Here is a 15,986-nt window from a genome sequence, read left to right on the forward strand (position 1 = left end):
TTCTCAGAAAAGTAAAAAGTCATGGGATAGGTGGCGATGTCCTTTCATGAAGTACAAACTGACTAAAAGACAGGAACCAGAGAGTAGGATTAATGGAGAAATTACTTACCTGATAATTTCATTTTCCTTAGTGTAGACAGATGGACTCAGGACCAATGGGTATAGTGTACTCCTGGATTCATCTCCAACTGCTATCAGATTTCAATCTGACGTCAGCCCTAGTACATATACCCCTGCAGGAAGTGCAGCTCTTCAGTATTCTCCTCAAAAAGAATTGTGGATATATGTATGACTGAATAATTTTAATAACTTGATTAACTTTATAACTTGATTAACTTGATTAATTTGAACTGGTTGAATTGGCTATAGCTGGAGACCGCCAGCGCTCTAAACCGAGAAACATCGACACCCGGTAGGGTGGATGTCCTAGATGAAGGAAAGCATGGCTTACCTGTGAATCACTCGCTCCCGGGGATATCCCCCGAGAATTCCATGAGTAACGGCAGCCTTGGGTGGGATGGTGAGTTCATCTGTCTATACTAAGGAAAATGAAATTATCAGGTAAATAATTTCTCCATTTCCTAGCATGTAGCAGATAGACTCAGTACCAATGGGATGGGGGAATGAAGAAAAGTGGATCTATATACAGACAACAACCAACAAGGACTGAATTACATAGTCTGGGTAAACAAATAAGCATGGGTATAGCTTGCTTATTGCAGCGGTTACTACCCCTAACTAATTAAGCTAGATATTTCACTTAGATGCAGTTCCAAACACTGCTCTCTACATTAATGATGGGGGTGGAAGGGAAATAGAACCAAAAGGTTACTAAGAGCCAAGAGTAACATAAGTTGAAAAAAAAAAAAAAAAGTGCGAAGCTTGCTCAGCAGACTGGATGGGCCGTTTGGTCTTCTTCTGCCATCATTTCTATGTTTCTATGTATAAAAGCTACTCCCGAACCGGGTGGGAGGCTGCCCATGACCCACTTAGTACTGCCCTTGCAAATGCTGTGTCCTCCCGAGCATGATCATCCAAGCGGTAAAATCTGGAGAAGGTGTGGATGGAGGACCATGTCGTCGCTCTGCAGATCTCGGCGGGTGACAGCATCTTTGTTTCCATCCAGGACACTGCCTGGGCTCTAGTAGAATGGGCCTTGGCTTGTAAAGGCGGTGGTTTGCCTGCTTCTACATAGGCCGCCTTGATGATTTCTTTGATCCAGCGCGCTATGGTTGCTCGCGAGGCCGCTTACCCTTGCTTCCTCCCACTATGAAGGACGAATAGATGGGACGTCTTTCGTATGGATTCCAACCTTTCCAGGTATCGGACTAGGAGTCTGCCGACATTGAGATGGCGTAGACTTCGAGCCTCTTCCGAATTCTTATGCTCATCTGGCGATGGTAGCGAGATGGTTTGGTTGAGATGGAAGTGAGACACCACTTTGGGGAGGAACGGCGGAACTGTACGTAACTGGATGGTTCCCGGGGTGAGTCTGAGGAACGGCTCCCGGCAGGACAGTGCTTGTAGCTCGGATATACGACGGGCTGAACAGACTGCCAGCAGGAAGGCTGCCTTCAATGTTAATAGTTGGAGAGACAGGCTGAGGAAAGGTCTGAAGGAGGTTCCTGCTAGGAAATCTAGGACCAGGTTGAGATTCCAAAGAGGCACTGGCCACTTTAGGGGTGGTCGGATGTGCTTGACTCCTTTCAGGAAGAAGGAGACATCTGGGTGAGAGGCTATGCTGCCGCTCTCGCTCTTGGTTCCGTAGCATGACAATGCGGCCATCTGTACCTTGATGGAGTTGAGGGACAATCCCTTCTGTAGGCAGATCTGTTGGAATTCCAAAATTGCAGGAATTTTGACTGAGCGTGGTATGATGTCGTGGTCCTCGCACCAGGCTTTGAATACTCTCCAAATCCTTATGTATATTAGAGATGTGGAGAACTTGCGTGCTCGGAGTAGGGTGTCAATTACTGCCCCCCGAGTATCCTCTCCTCCTTAGGCCAGACCGTAAGAGAATCGAGCTGGATCCTCGTAGAGGATTGGTCCCTGTTGGAGCAGGTCTCTGTGTGGAGGTAGTGGCAGGGGGTTCCCTGCCAGTCTTTGCATGTCTGCGTACCACGGTCTTCTTGGCCAATCCGGGGCCACTAGAAGTACTGGTCCCCTGTGGTGTTCTATCTTGTGGATGATCGCGACCAATAGGGGCCACGGCGGGAAGGCGTATAACAGAGTCTCCTGTGGCCAGGTCTGTACCAGGGAATCGATTCTCTGGGACTGGGGTTCCCGCCTGCGGCTGAAGAAACTGGGTACCTGGACGTTGGATCAGTTTGCCAGGAGGTCCATGGTTGGTGTTCCCCAACGGTTTACTATCAATTGGAATGCTGTGGTTGACAGTTTCCATTCTCCTGGATCTAGACTTTCTCTGCTGAGGTAGTCCGCCGCGACATTGTCCTTCCCAGCAATGTGGACAGCCGAGATCTCTTGAAGATTCACCTCCGCCCATGACATTAGGAGGTCTATTTCCAGAGACACCTGTTGGCTTCTGGTTCCTCCCAGACGGTTGATGTAGGCCACTGTTGTGGCGTTGTCCGACATTACTCTGACCGCTTTGCCTCGGAGTCTGTGAACGAAACTTAGGCAGGCTAGTCTGACTGCCCGTGCTTCTAGGCGATTGATGTTCCATCCCGCCTCTTCTTCGTTCCATTGCCCTTGGGCGGTTAGCTCCTGGCAGTGGCACAATTAAACTCTGGAATTTGTTGCCAGGGGATGTGGTTAGTGCAGTTAGTGTAGCTGGGTTTTAAAAAAGGATTGGATAAGTTCTTGGAGGAGAAGTCCATTTCCTGCTATTAAGCTGACTTAGAAAATAGGCACTGCTTTTACTAGCATCAGCAGCATGGGATAGACTTAGTTTTTGGGTACTTGCCAGGTTCTTATGGCCTGGATTGGCCACTGTTGGAAACAGGATGCTGGGCTTGATTGACCCTTGGTCTGACCCAGTATGGCATGTTCTTATGTTAATTCTGAAATGAATGCACATCCCTACTAGAGATATTGCTTCCCTAAGCTCTTTGAACAGGTGAACACAAATTCGGGATTTCTGCTAACTTGTCCCTGACAAAAATGGCATAAGGTTCTGGACTCTACCAAGATATTTGATGTTTTGACGCTAATGAGGAGCATGTTGTGGATTGGAGCTCCTCGCATACGGGAAATATTGATTAAAAGACTCGAAGAAATAGGGCTGCAAAATAACACACTAGCCTGGTTTAAGTCATATTAAAATAACAGATTTTTTCAGGTAAAAATCAATCCTTAATTGTTACCATACTGTTTTATGTACAACACAATTGCGTATTTTTCTTTCTCTGTACACAGACGTGATATCTCTGATGAGCGGCGGTATATAAAAACCAATAAATAAATAATGTCAGAGAACGTAAATTTACAAACAGGAGTATCACAAGGATCAGCATTGTCCGCAACACTAACATTTACCTCCTCCCGTTATGACACCTGCTAGCAGGCCTTGGAATCAGACACTATATATATGCTGATGACATACAGCTAATCCTACCCACAGACACAATTGAAAAAACAATCAAACTAGCCATTATGTATCTAGATATAGTCAAACAGCTATTAAACCAAATGGAGCTAGTGATAAACACTGATAAAACTGAATTCCTGCGCTTAGAATGAAAAAACAAACCCAATCCATTCAACTATAACGATTAACAATAACCAAAGAGTAGAATTAGCAGAAAAGGTATGTAACCTAGGTATCATAATAGACTCTGAACTAAACCTGAAAAAACACATATCACTGAAAATAAAAGAGGGATACGCTAAACTAATGGTACTCAGGAAGTTAAAACCTTTACTTACACTATCAAATTTCCGAATAGTTTTACAAGCACTAATTTTCGCAAGCACTGACTATTGCAATGCCCTGTTCCTAGGACTCCCACAGGTGACAACACGACCTCTTCAAATTTTGCAAAATTCAGCCGCAAGAATATTGACAGGTAAAAGAAAGAGACCATATTACAGGAACACTTGCAGAACTTCATTGGCTACCTATTGAACAAAGAGTACAATGTAAAGCACTATGCATTATACATAAATTAATTCATGACGAAAAAGCGGAATGGCTGAACACAGCATTACATGTACATGTTCCACACAGAAATCTAAGATCAGCTAACAAAGCACTACTAACTATCCCCTCGGTTAAATCTGCTAGACTCACACAAGTAAGGGAGCGAGCACTATCGTTGGCAGGACCCACATTATGGAATTCAATGTCTCTGGAGATAAGACTGCAGAAAAACTTCAAACTTTTCTGAGTAAGCCTTAAAACCTGGCTCTTTAAACAGGCTTTTTACAAAGAGAATGAAGAGAGCAAATAAAAGCAAAACCCGGCACCGATTACGTAGTTTTTTAATTTCCTTTTCTTTCCCACTTTTAAATACACTTAAGATTATTCTCTTTATAGATGAACTGCAATAGTAACCTCAGCCTAATAAAATCAATAATTAAGTTTTATATTGAAAGAATCCTGTTACCACATATTTTTGGCACGTCTATAATGTTTTAGCTATCCTAATTAATTTCTATTACTATATGTGCCTTTATGTGAACCGTTGTGATGGTTAATTTACTGAACGACGGTATAGAAAAGTTTTTAAATAAACAAACAAATCAAATAAAATGGCAAATACACTCATTGATGAAAACTGGCTGAGAGGAGGCGATTCTGCCTTCGGTGGCTGTGGGAAGAACTGGACCAAGTGGAATTGGTGCAGATCACTGTGTGACCAAACTTATCCTGGAGTCTCCCCCCCGCTAATTGATCCTCCAAAGATTTAGCACTTTGTATTTGAAGTCTAAGTTCCATGCAACTGAGACACAGACAGGACTTTCGCTCCTCTTATCACGCCCTCCTTTTTTAACTATTGCCTCGGGCTCCCTGTTAGAGCCCTCTCTAACTCTTGTTTTTGCTGGTTATCCACTCCCACCTCCCCGTTCTATGTATTTTCTACCTGCTGTTATAATGTAAACCGATATGATGTGTATTTTAATGTCGGTATAGAAAAACTGTTAAATAAATAAATAAAATAAATAATGGTTCAAAACTGTCCTCGGGTTCCGTGCACACATGGAAATCAGTGTCTGCCGGTGTGTCCCATGAATGAAGGAGGTCAAAGACATTTGCTTGAGAATCTTTGCTCATAGGAACAACAACAATAAAATAGGGTTTTTTGGGGGGTTTTGTTTTTTTTTAAGTTTGTCTCCATTAACTGGCCTTAAGAATCTGGAGATGGAGGAAACCCTAATCTAGGATCTCAATATTGCAGAAGGCAACAGAAGAGGGGTCCTTGGTCAACTTGGAGGGATACATCCCTAGTGGACATCTAATGACTTGCTAAACTCTGCTGCAAATGGACCCCCTGGACTTGTTTTGGGGGCACCTTTACACTTGAACTACCTACTAGGGTTCTGAAAGAATATCTATATAAACCCAGGTATAGCAAATGTTGCTTACCTGTAACAGGTGTTCTCAAAGGACAGCAGGATGTTAGTCCTCACATATGGGTGACATCACAGGATGGAGCCCAATCACGGAACACTTTTGTCAAAGTTTCTAGAACTTTGACTGGCCCCTACTGGGCATGCCCAGCATGGCACTAACCCTGCAGGGAGCAGAGGTCCCTCTTCAGTCTTATTTAACAGCTACAGGTAGTGCCGAAAAATAAAATAATAAAACAAACCCAACACCGCGGGGTGGCGGGTGGGTTTTGTGAGGACTAACATCCTGCTGTCCTGTGAGAACACCTGTTACAGGTAAGCAACATTTGCTTTCTCACAGGACAAGCAGGATGGTAGTCCTCACATATGGGCGAGTACCGAGCTGAGGATGTCTGAACATGCACCAAATGTAGCCAAAGGCGTGCAACAGGTACAACTGGGGCGGAATTTGGTAGAGGGCATCCTGAACCCCACCAGGCAGGCGGAAGGGTGTTGGTACGTCATGTTGTAAATATGCAAGACAGACTGGCTGAAGATGGAATCTTGTCTTCCGGCTTTGTCTAAGCAATAGTGGGCTGTAAAAGTATGGCAAGAACTCCAAGTGGCAGCCCTGCAAATGTCAGGAAGCGGCACCGATCGTAGGTGTGCTACTGAAGTCGCCATGGCCCTCACAGAGTGTGCTTTAACACGGTCTTGGAGTGGAATGCCCGCTTGCTGATAAGCAAAAGGATATGCAGTCCGCTAGCCAGGAGGAGAGAGTCTGCTTACCCACAGGCTGCCCCAATTTGTTAGGATGGAAAGAGACAAATATTTTATTTATTTTACATATTTTCCTCAAAAAGAAATCAAGACGGTTAACAGAGTAAAACGTCTACACAGATCTATAAGATCATGACGACGCACACATTTCTATGCATAGTTCCATTTCCAAAAATCAGTCAATTAACATTGGGCAGCTGTACTGTCTAGGTAGAACGCTAGAGCCCATTTGCAGTCAAGGATATGCAGAGCCTGCTCTCCTGGATTGGAATGGGGCCTGGGAAAGAAGGTAGGTAGTATAATGGATTGATTGAGATGAAACTCTGATACTACCTTAGGTAAGAATTTAGGGTGAGTGCGAAGTACCGCCCGTTCTTGCAGAAGTTTAGTGTAAGGCGGATAGGTAACTAGGGCCTGTAACTCACTAACTCTGCGAGCCAAAGTGATTGCCAAAAGGAAAATTACTTTCCATGTGAGAAAGCGAAGTTCACAGGATTGGAGAGGCTCAAATGGTGGTTTCATGAGCCGACCCAAAACCAGGTTGAGGTCCCAAGAAGGGGTCGAAGGACGCAGTGGAGGCTTGAGGTGAAGCAAGCCTTTCAGAAATCGTGTAACAAGGGGTTGTACTGAGATAGGGACATCCCCGATACCTTTATGGAAGGCGGCTACCACACTGACATGCATTCTAATGGAGGAAGTTTTAAGACCTGACTCTGACAAGTGCCAGAGGTAGTCTAGAAACTTCGCGACTGGACAGGTAAAGGGATCAAGGGCCTGAGAAGAGCACCATGACGTGAACCTGTTCCATTTGTAGGAATACGATTTTCTCGTGGAAGGCTTCCGTGAAGCAATCAAGACACTAGAAACTGGATCAGAAAGGTTAAGCGGCTGAAGGATTAACCTTTCAACATCCATGCTGTCAGGGACAGGGCCTGAAGATTGGGGAGGCGAATGCACCCGTCGTTTTAAGTGATTAGAAGCAGGTCTGTTCCCAGAGGAATGTGCCTGCGAATGGAAAGATCCTGAAGAATTGGAAACCACACTTGGCGGGGCCAGTGGGGTGCTATCAGGGTCATGGTTCCCTTGTCCTGACGTAACTTCACAAGAGTCTTCGAGAGAAGTGGAAGTGGAGGGAATGCGTACAGGAGAGTGGTTGACCATGATAGGGAGAACGCATCTCTTGGTGGATAATGTTGGCTGCGAGTGAGAGAGGATAACTCCATTGTTGGAAGATGGAGTTCGCTACTGAGGGGTTTAGAGACCACGTGTGCGGTTGGAAGTTACAACTCAACTTGTCTGCCAACACGTTGTCCACTCCCGGCAAGTAGGTGGCCCTGAGGTACATTGAGTGGGAGAGGGCCTCCGCCCATATCTGTGCAGCTTCCTGACACAGAAGGTAGCATCCTGTCCCTCCCTGCTTGTTGATGTACCACATGGCCACCTGGTTGTCCATCTGGATCAGGATGACATGATTGGACAGGCGATCCTGGAATACTCTGAAAGTGTATTGAATTGCTCATAACTCCTGGAAATTTATTTGGTGTTTGGCTTCCTCTGGAGACCAGGAACCTTGTGTCTGGAGATCGGCCACATGGGCTCCCTACCTGAAGTTGGAAGCTTCGGTGGTTAGAAGGTTTGGCGCCTGAAAGGGCAAGCCCTGTACAAGATTGATGTGATTCGTCCACCAGGCGAGAGACAGACGGAGTGAGTCGGTGACACGGACAATGGTCAACAGGGGCTGAAGGGACTGTGTCCATTGCGACCTTAGAGTCCACTGCATGATTCTCATGGCCAGGCGGGCCATCGGTGTGACCTGAACTGAGGACGCCATGTGTCCTAGAAGAATGAGAAAATGATGAGCAGTCGTCGAGCGTTGAGACTGCAGCTGATGCGCCAGAGACACGACAGTGAGGGCTCGTTGTCGAGGCAGGAAAGCCTTTGCCTGTAAGGTGTCCAAGTCTGCCCCAATGAACGATAAGGTTTGAGAAGGGACTAAGGAGGATTTGTCATAGTTGACGAGAAATCCTAGTGAAAGTAGAGTGTTTAAGGTGAGATGTAGGGATGACAGAGCGGATTGCCGAGTCGGAGCCCTGATTAACCAGTCGTCCAGATAGGAGTAGACGTGAACACCTTGAGTCCTGAGGAAGGCGGCAATCACGACAAGGCATTTTGTAAAGACTCGTGGTGCAGATGCTAGGCCGAATGGAAGCACTCTGTATTGATAGTGCTTGGGGCCTACGAGAAACCTCAGGAATTTGCGATGAGATGGAGTTATCGCAATATGAGTGTATGCATTCTGGAGGTCGAGAGAGCAGAGCCAGTCTCCTCTTTGAAGAAGAGGAAGCAAGGAGCTTAAGGTTACCATCTTGAACTTTTCTCTCTGAAGGTACTTGTTGAGGGCTCATAGGTCCAAAATTGGATGGACGTCTCCCAATCTTTTGGGGATTAGAAAGTACCGGGAACAGAACCCGAGGCCTTGCTGAGGCAATGGTACTGGTTCTATTGCTCTGGACTGGAGTAGGAGGGAGGCTTCCTGCTCCAGGAGCAATGAATGGTCGGATGTTTTCCACGTCATTAGAGGTGGGGAATCCGGAGGAATGGAGAGAAAATTGAGATGATAGCCTTGAGCAATTATTGCTAGGACCCAGTGGTCCGAGGTGATTGATTGCTATATGTTGTTGAAATGGCACAAGCGGCCTCCAACTGGGACATTTGGTAATGTAATCTGGCTGCTGCTCTCTATGCGAGAGTCAAAAACCAGAAGCAGGGCCCAGTTGGGGGGCTGTCTGTGGCTTTTGCTTTCGGGTTTGACAAAACTAATCTGAGGAATGGTCGGCATCTGGCTGCTGGCGGGTAAGAACATAAGAACATAAGAAAATGCCATACTGGGTCAGACCAAGGGTCCATCAAGCCCAGCATCCTGTTTCCAACAGTGGCCAATCCAGGCCATAAGAACCTGGCAAGTACCCAAAAACTAAGTCTATTCCATGTAACCATTGCTAATGGCAGTGGCTATTCTCTAAGTGAACATAATAGCAGGTAATGGACTTCTCCTCCAAGAACTTATCCAATCCTTTTTTAAACACAGCTATACCAACTGCACTAACCACATCCTCTGGCAACAAATTCCAGAGTTTAATTGTGCGTTGAGTAAAAAAGAACTTTCTCCGATTAGTTTTAAATGTGCCCCATGCTAACTTCATGGAGTGTCCCCTAGTCCTTCTACTATCCGAAAGACTAAATAACCGATTCACATCTACCCGTTCTAGACCTCTCATGATTTTAAACACCTCTATCATATCCCCTCTCAGTCGTCTCTTCTCAAAGCTGAAAAGTCCTAACCTCTTTAGTCTTTCCTCATAGAGGAGTTGTTCCATTCCCCTTATCATTTTGGTAGCCCTTCTCTGTACCTTCTCCATCGCAATTATATTTTTTTTGAGATGCGGCGACCAGAATTGTACACAGTATTCAAGGTGCGGTCTCACCATGGAGCGATACAGAGGCATTATGACATTTTCCGTTTTATTCATCATTCCTTTTCTAATAATTCCCAACATTCTGTTTGCTTTTTTGACTGCCGCAGCACACTGAACCGATGATTTCAATGTGTTATCCACTATGACACCTAGATCTCTTTCTTGGGTTGTAGCACCTAATATGGAACCCAACATCGTGTAATTATAGCATGGGTTATTTTTCCCTATATGCATCACCTTGCACTTATCCACATTAAATTTCATCTGCCATTTGGATGCCCAATTTTCCAGTCTCACAAGGTCTTCCTGCAATTTATCACAATCTGCTTGTGATTTAACTACTCTGCACAATTTTGTGTCATCTGCAAATTTGATTATCTCACTTGTCGTATTTCTTTCCAGATCATTTATAAATATATTGAACAGTAAGGGTCCCAATACAGATCCCTGAGGCACTCCACTGTCCACTCCCTTCCACTGAGAAAATTGCCCATTTAATCCTACTCTCTGTTTCCTGTCTTTTAGCCAGTTTGCAATCCACGAAAGGACATCGCCACCTATCCCATGACTTTTTACTTTTCCTAGAAGCTTCTCATGAGGAACTTTGTCAAACGCCTTCTGAAAATCCAAGTATACTATATCTACCGGTTCACCTTTATCCACATGTTTATTAACTCCTTCAAAAAAGTGAAGCAGATTTGTGAGGCAAGACTTGCCCTGGGTAAAGCCATGCTGACTTTGTTCCATTAAACCATGTCTTTCTATATGTTCTGTGATTTTGATGTTTAGAACACTTTCCACTATTTTTCCTGGCACTGAAGTCAGGCTAACCGGTCTGTAGTTTCCCGGATTGCCCCTGGAGCCCTTTTTAAATATTGGGGTTACATTTGCTATCCTCCAGTCTTCAGGTACAATGGATGGATTTCTTTGGTCTATAAAAAGACTTTTTAGAGTCCTTCCAGAAAGGCTGTTTAGAAGGATAATCCGAAGGAATCAGGGAGAACTGTCAGAGTCTCATGATGGTCCTTTAGTTCAGCCACTGTCTTTTGAATTTGCTCGCCAAAGAGATTGTCTCCTATGCAGGGGAGGTCAGAAAAACGTTCTTGCACTTCTGGATGAAGGTCTGAAGACTTGAGCCAAGCACATCGTCTTGCTGAAATAGCAACTGCAGACACTCTGGTTGCAGTGTCAAAGATATTGTAACATGATCTAATCTCATGTCTGCCTGCCTCCAAACCTTTATTAAGTAGGGTGTAGAAGTTTTCTGGAGGTGACTGAGGCATGGAGGTTGTCAAGTCTTGTAGTTGCTTAAAAATGGCCCTATTATATTGGGTCATATATAGTTGGTAAGCAGCAATTCGGAGGATCAGCATTGATCCTTGAAAGACTCGGCGACCAATGGTATCAAAAAACTTCTGTTCCTTGCCAGGGGGAAAGGAGGTATGAGTTTTCGATCTTTTTGCTTTCTTTTGCGCAGATTCAACCACCACAGACTGGTGATCCAACTGAGGCTTTTGAAAGCCTGGAGCTGACTGTACCAAATAGGTAGAGTCAGTTTTCCTGTGGACTGGTGCAATGGAGCCAGGATGTTCCCAGTTCTTTTTGAGAAGGTCAAAAAGAACTTGATGGATGGAGATGGAGGTGATTTCCTTGGGCGCGTCCAGGAATTGAAGCAACTCCATCATTTGATGTCTGTCATCCTGTTTCGTCAGTAACTGGAAAGGGACCAATTCAGACATGTCCTTCACAAAATTTATGAAAGAAAGGTCCTCTGGAGGTGAACGCTTTCTATTTTCAGTGGGTGAAGGTGGTGAAGGCAAATCATAGGTGTCTGGTGAAGAATCATCAGTCCAGGTATCATAAGGATCAGCACCTGTCGCTCTAGAAACTGTAGAGGGACGGGGTAGTTGGATACCTGAATGTCCCGGTTTAGGCTCTGAAGGCATCGGAGGAATAACCGGAGGCACCGATGAAAGTAATGAAGGCCCTGGCACATGCATTGATGGCATCGGTGGATGGCTCGATGGCGCCGATGGAGGTATCAGTATCGATCTTGCTGGCTGAGGCAGAACTCCCAAAGGAGGGATGCGGAACGGTATGTTTCTCCTCCCGATGATAAAGTCAGCGGGGAGGGCACCGGAGCCATCGGTGACCCGGGGTCCACCGGTGGAAAAGCGGCAATAAGCGCTTCCATCCTCGATAGCAGCGGTGCCAATGCTGCTGGAATCGGGTCGGTGCTCGGTTCCACTATCGGTACCGAAATCGGTGCCAGAGGAACCTGGAGTAGATGCATCGCCTTGTCGATGGCCTCCTGAACCATCCGGTCCAATTCTTCTCAGAGACCTGGAGCAAGCAGCCCTGGTTCCGGAACAGAAGGAGGCAGAGGCATAGCCGGAGGGACCATCGTTAATCGTGGCTCCCGACGCCCTGTCGGGTGAGGACTGCCTCAGTGATCCGGTCACCGAAAAGGTTGGTGCCTTTTCTGGACGGGGTTTCTTTGGCGGCAACTCGGACGATAGAGAGGTCGATGGTTTCGATGCCTCGATGGTCCAAGACTTTCGGTGCCCAATGGCGATGTTTCTCCTTACGATCCCCTCGGTCCTGAGGGGGAGAAGAGGGTGTCGAAGGCCAGGAAGTGATCGACGCCAGGCGGTCATCGGTCGATGCTGACGAGACGTTGATGGTGCTGGTTCAGATGACGTCGATGCAATGGACGGAGTCGGGGTTTGAGCACGGAAGAGAAGTCCCATCTTCTCCATTCTGGCCTTGTGACCTTTTGGTGTCATTAGGGCACATTTGGTGCAGGTCAAGACATCGTGCTCTCATCCAAGACACATTACACAGACTTTATGCGGGTCTGTAATGGACATGGTACGAGTACAGTCCGGGCATCGATGGAACCCCGACGCCATGGCCAGAGAAATCTCGAGCCGCAGTACGGTCGACAAGGGCCAAACTCAACGGTAATTGACAGAAAACAGGTAAAAACTTACCAGAGTACCGCAGACTGAAAAAAAAAAGTTAATGGAGGGACCCCTGTGGGGCAATTTAACTTTAAATAATTCTGAGGAAAATTTCTGTCAGGAATCCTTGTAGAGCTCCTTAACCGCGTGGCTACTGCTGCGTGGAAAAAAGAAGACTGAAGAGGGACCCCTGCTGGCTACAGGGTTAGTGCCATGCTGGGCATGCCCAGTAGGGGCCAGTCAAAGTTCTAGAAACTTTGACAAAAGTGTTCCGTGATTGGGCTCCATCCTGTGATGTCACCCATATGTGAGGACTACCATCCTGCTTGTCCTGTAAGCAACTGGGATTCCTTTCTGTGGAAATAACTGTGGTATGCTGAAAAGGAAAAGTTGGTCTCCTTTTCTTTAGTTATTATCAGTCTACCAAACATACCATAGAAGTACTGCAGAATCCAATCATATATTGATTGTCTTGGAGGGGAAACTCCTTCCCTAGGGACGATCTTACCTAGAGTCCCTGACCCTTCCACTAGATTAGTTTAGGGGAGAGTACATGCCAAGAACAGAAAGCTATACTGAGATGACAGAGCTAGGGGACGTAGGCCTGCAGTAAACTGCTTTAATTTTGTTACAAAGTAGCATACAGGACCTCTTCCTTGCCCAAGCGGCATTGAACTTTGTCCATGCCTGGGCAAAGTAGAATTTTATCCTGTGCCCAGGTAGCAGACCGTACTTGAGAGTGCTAGGCCATACTTGCGTTGGTGTCACCGATGTGCCTCATTGACTTGACAGCATTGTGCGCACTTCAACTGACATGCGTCCCACTTACATCAACAGCAGACTTGCAGATGAGGTGTGTGCACTCCATGCCTGCATTGCTGACCCCACTGGCCTTGGTGCAGCATCCAGGACATCGAAGCAGCATCATATCGGCCTTGATGATGCCTGTGTGCTGTATTAGCATTGCGGCATTGTTTCTGTAACAGCTCCGGGAGAACCGGAACTGGAAGCCTGTTTGTCTTCTTAAAAACCTTGGAGCCCCATGCAGGGAACGAGGCCTGTTATTCTACAAGTTCCTCAACCCCAAAGTGATAGAGGACTTGAGAGTCCTAACATAGAAGGAGTCCATGAAGGCCAACAGCCTTTCCACCAAAGCACAACGTGAAAAAGAGGGCTGCTAAATCAGTGAGATAGAAAAGACAAAGAAGAGCAGCATTGAAAAATGCTATTTTAATAGAAATACAAGATATTAATCACAAACCAGAGAAAAAAAGATACATATCTGTGCTGCAGCTCAGATGAAAGAGACATACTAGAAACGTTCAGTCACAAATTCCTACACATGCTCAATAGAGCTTTTGCTCTACAGAGCTAAGATAGGTCCGTTCGGTGCCACTGGATAACTTCACCCATATATCATGGCTAATTCAACCTGTTTATCAATGGACAAAGCCTAAATAATTAACTGCAACTACTGCCATCTTTTTGACATGAATGCTGTTGAATTTATGCTTGCCAGAAGATATGCTACAAATTCCAAAATCTCAGCCTGTCTGCTTTCTTACAGTGGGGAAAGGAGAAATTACTTTTCTTATGGAAAGTTACAATACAGTCCACTATGACAGTGTGTTCTCACCTTCCTGTAGCTCTACTCCCTCTTCTGTTTCTTGTCCTTTCTCGTGGCTGAAAAAAAATAAAAATAAATGTTACAAATTTTGGTATTTTCCAGCTCTGAAAATATTAAGATCTTATACACTAGGATAAATTAATTGTGTTGTTGAACAGATTATGACAGATAAACATTTTGTCCTGTGGCACAGGACGAAAAAAAAAAAAATCTATTTAAATTCAAGAAAAGAAACAGGACTAGACCTTTGCTTTTGTTATTGCTAATAAATGAGATATTTTGGATGAACAATTGAAACTGATGTCCTTAGCTCATGCCCAAAACTAGAGTACATACAGCATAAAATTCCCCATGCACTGTGTAGCACTCTAAAACAGGTACAACTCCACTAGTGCACAGCCTACCCAAAACAGAACAAGTACAGCACTGGCAGAAGCAGTGCAAGTTTTGGGTTTTTTGTTTGTTTGTTTTTTTATCCCATCCCCCTACACAGAAACTACTCTATTTTGAAGAAGCTATGTCTCCAAATAGTTTCCATGCTCATTCAATACTGCCCAAACTTTTAAGATTCTAATGAAGATAGGATTCTAATGTGGAACATGTACCCATTTAAGAGGGAAAGCATGTTTGCTTATGCAAAAATAGGAGGACGTCATGCAATGGCACTAGCATGGACCCAGCTTTCAAAGTTCACAAAGTCTTTCTGAGCATGTATGGTTCCAGTACGCAGTCACTGCCTTGTGAGCCCCTCAGCCTCTTCTGGAGCTTAAGCAAGACAGTCAACTCTCCAGAGAGGGAGGCAGGTATTAAATGTATGGCTGACATAACCTACTACCTACAGGTAATTAAATTGGTTTTCTCTTTCAACAAGCAGGACAGAATAAGCCATAATTTGTGGGCAGTCCCAAGCTCAGTGTTAAATAATTGCTCTGCAATGCACCCAACTGAGTGCCCTTGACTACTGATGAGCCTTGACAGTGTCTGTAATCTGTAACACAGGGACTCGAGACATTCGGCCCGTCCAACTCGCTCCTCCCTCTGCTTGCCTCGCTGCCTGGTTCTCAACTGCCCAGGTCGTTGCGCTTCCCTTCCCTAACCCTGTCTTACTACCAATGGGAGAGCAGCGTTCAAATTCGCTGCCTCCCATAGGTGTACCGCCCTGCTCTACTCCGCCCCACCCCTAGTCCCGCCCCAGCTCACTGCCGGCCCGTGCTCTCCCCCTTGTTACTGTCGGCGACCCCGGACCGGCCGGGATCGCCTCCCTTAAACAGTTTGCTATACTGTCCACTAGCCAATAAGAAAGCATTCTTTTGACAACTGCTCATCATTGGGATCAAAGAATGCGACAGTGAGACTGAGCTGAATCCTCTAAGTCAGTGGTTCTCAACCTTTTTCCCATCGTGACGCACTTGACAGACCACGCTCACATGTGTCACACACTGCTCAATACAATTCACGGCAGAAATAAAAAAATAAAGGTCCAGTATTATTTTTATTGTTAAGAATGACACAAGGAAAAGATACGTATTCTGTCTGAACAGAAATTGCATAAATAGTAAGCATCCCACACCAAAACAGCACCAATTTCTAGTACTCAAAAGGTAAACCTAAGAAAAGGCAACACTGAAAATA

General features: G+C 45.5%; 1 protein-coding gene across 3 annotated transcripts in view; it reads right to left on the reverse strand.

The window, feature by feature from the left end:
- USF2 (upstream transcription factor 2, c-fos interacting) overlaps nucleotides 1-15,986 on the reverse strand; it is a 157,166-nt gene that overhangs the window by 85,643 nt on the left and 55,537 nt on the right. For all 3 annotated transcript variants that reach the window (XR_003852586.1, XM_029576385.1, XM_029576386.1), the window contains exon 2: nucleotides 14,364-14,410. Coding sequence is in view for 2 of the 3 variants with exons in the window: in XM_029576385.1 (XP_029432245.1) it covers nucleotides 14,364-14,410 (47 nt within the window). In the remaining variant the exon portion in view is untranslated. The remainder of the gene's footprint in view (nucleotides 1-14,363; nucleotides 14,411-15,986) is intronic.

This window comes from Rhinatrema bivittatum, chromosome 14 (genome assembly GCF_901001135.1).
Source record: "Rhinatrema bivittatum chromosome 14, aRhiBiv1.1, whole genome shotgun sequence".
Classification (NCBI taxonomy): Eukaryota; Metazoa; Chordata; class Amphibia; order Gymnophiona; family Rhinatrematidae; genus Rhinatrema; species Rhinatrema bivittatum.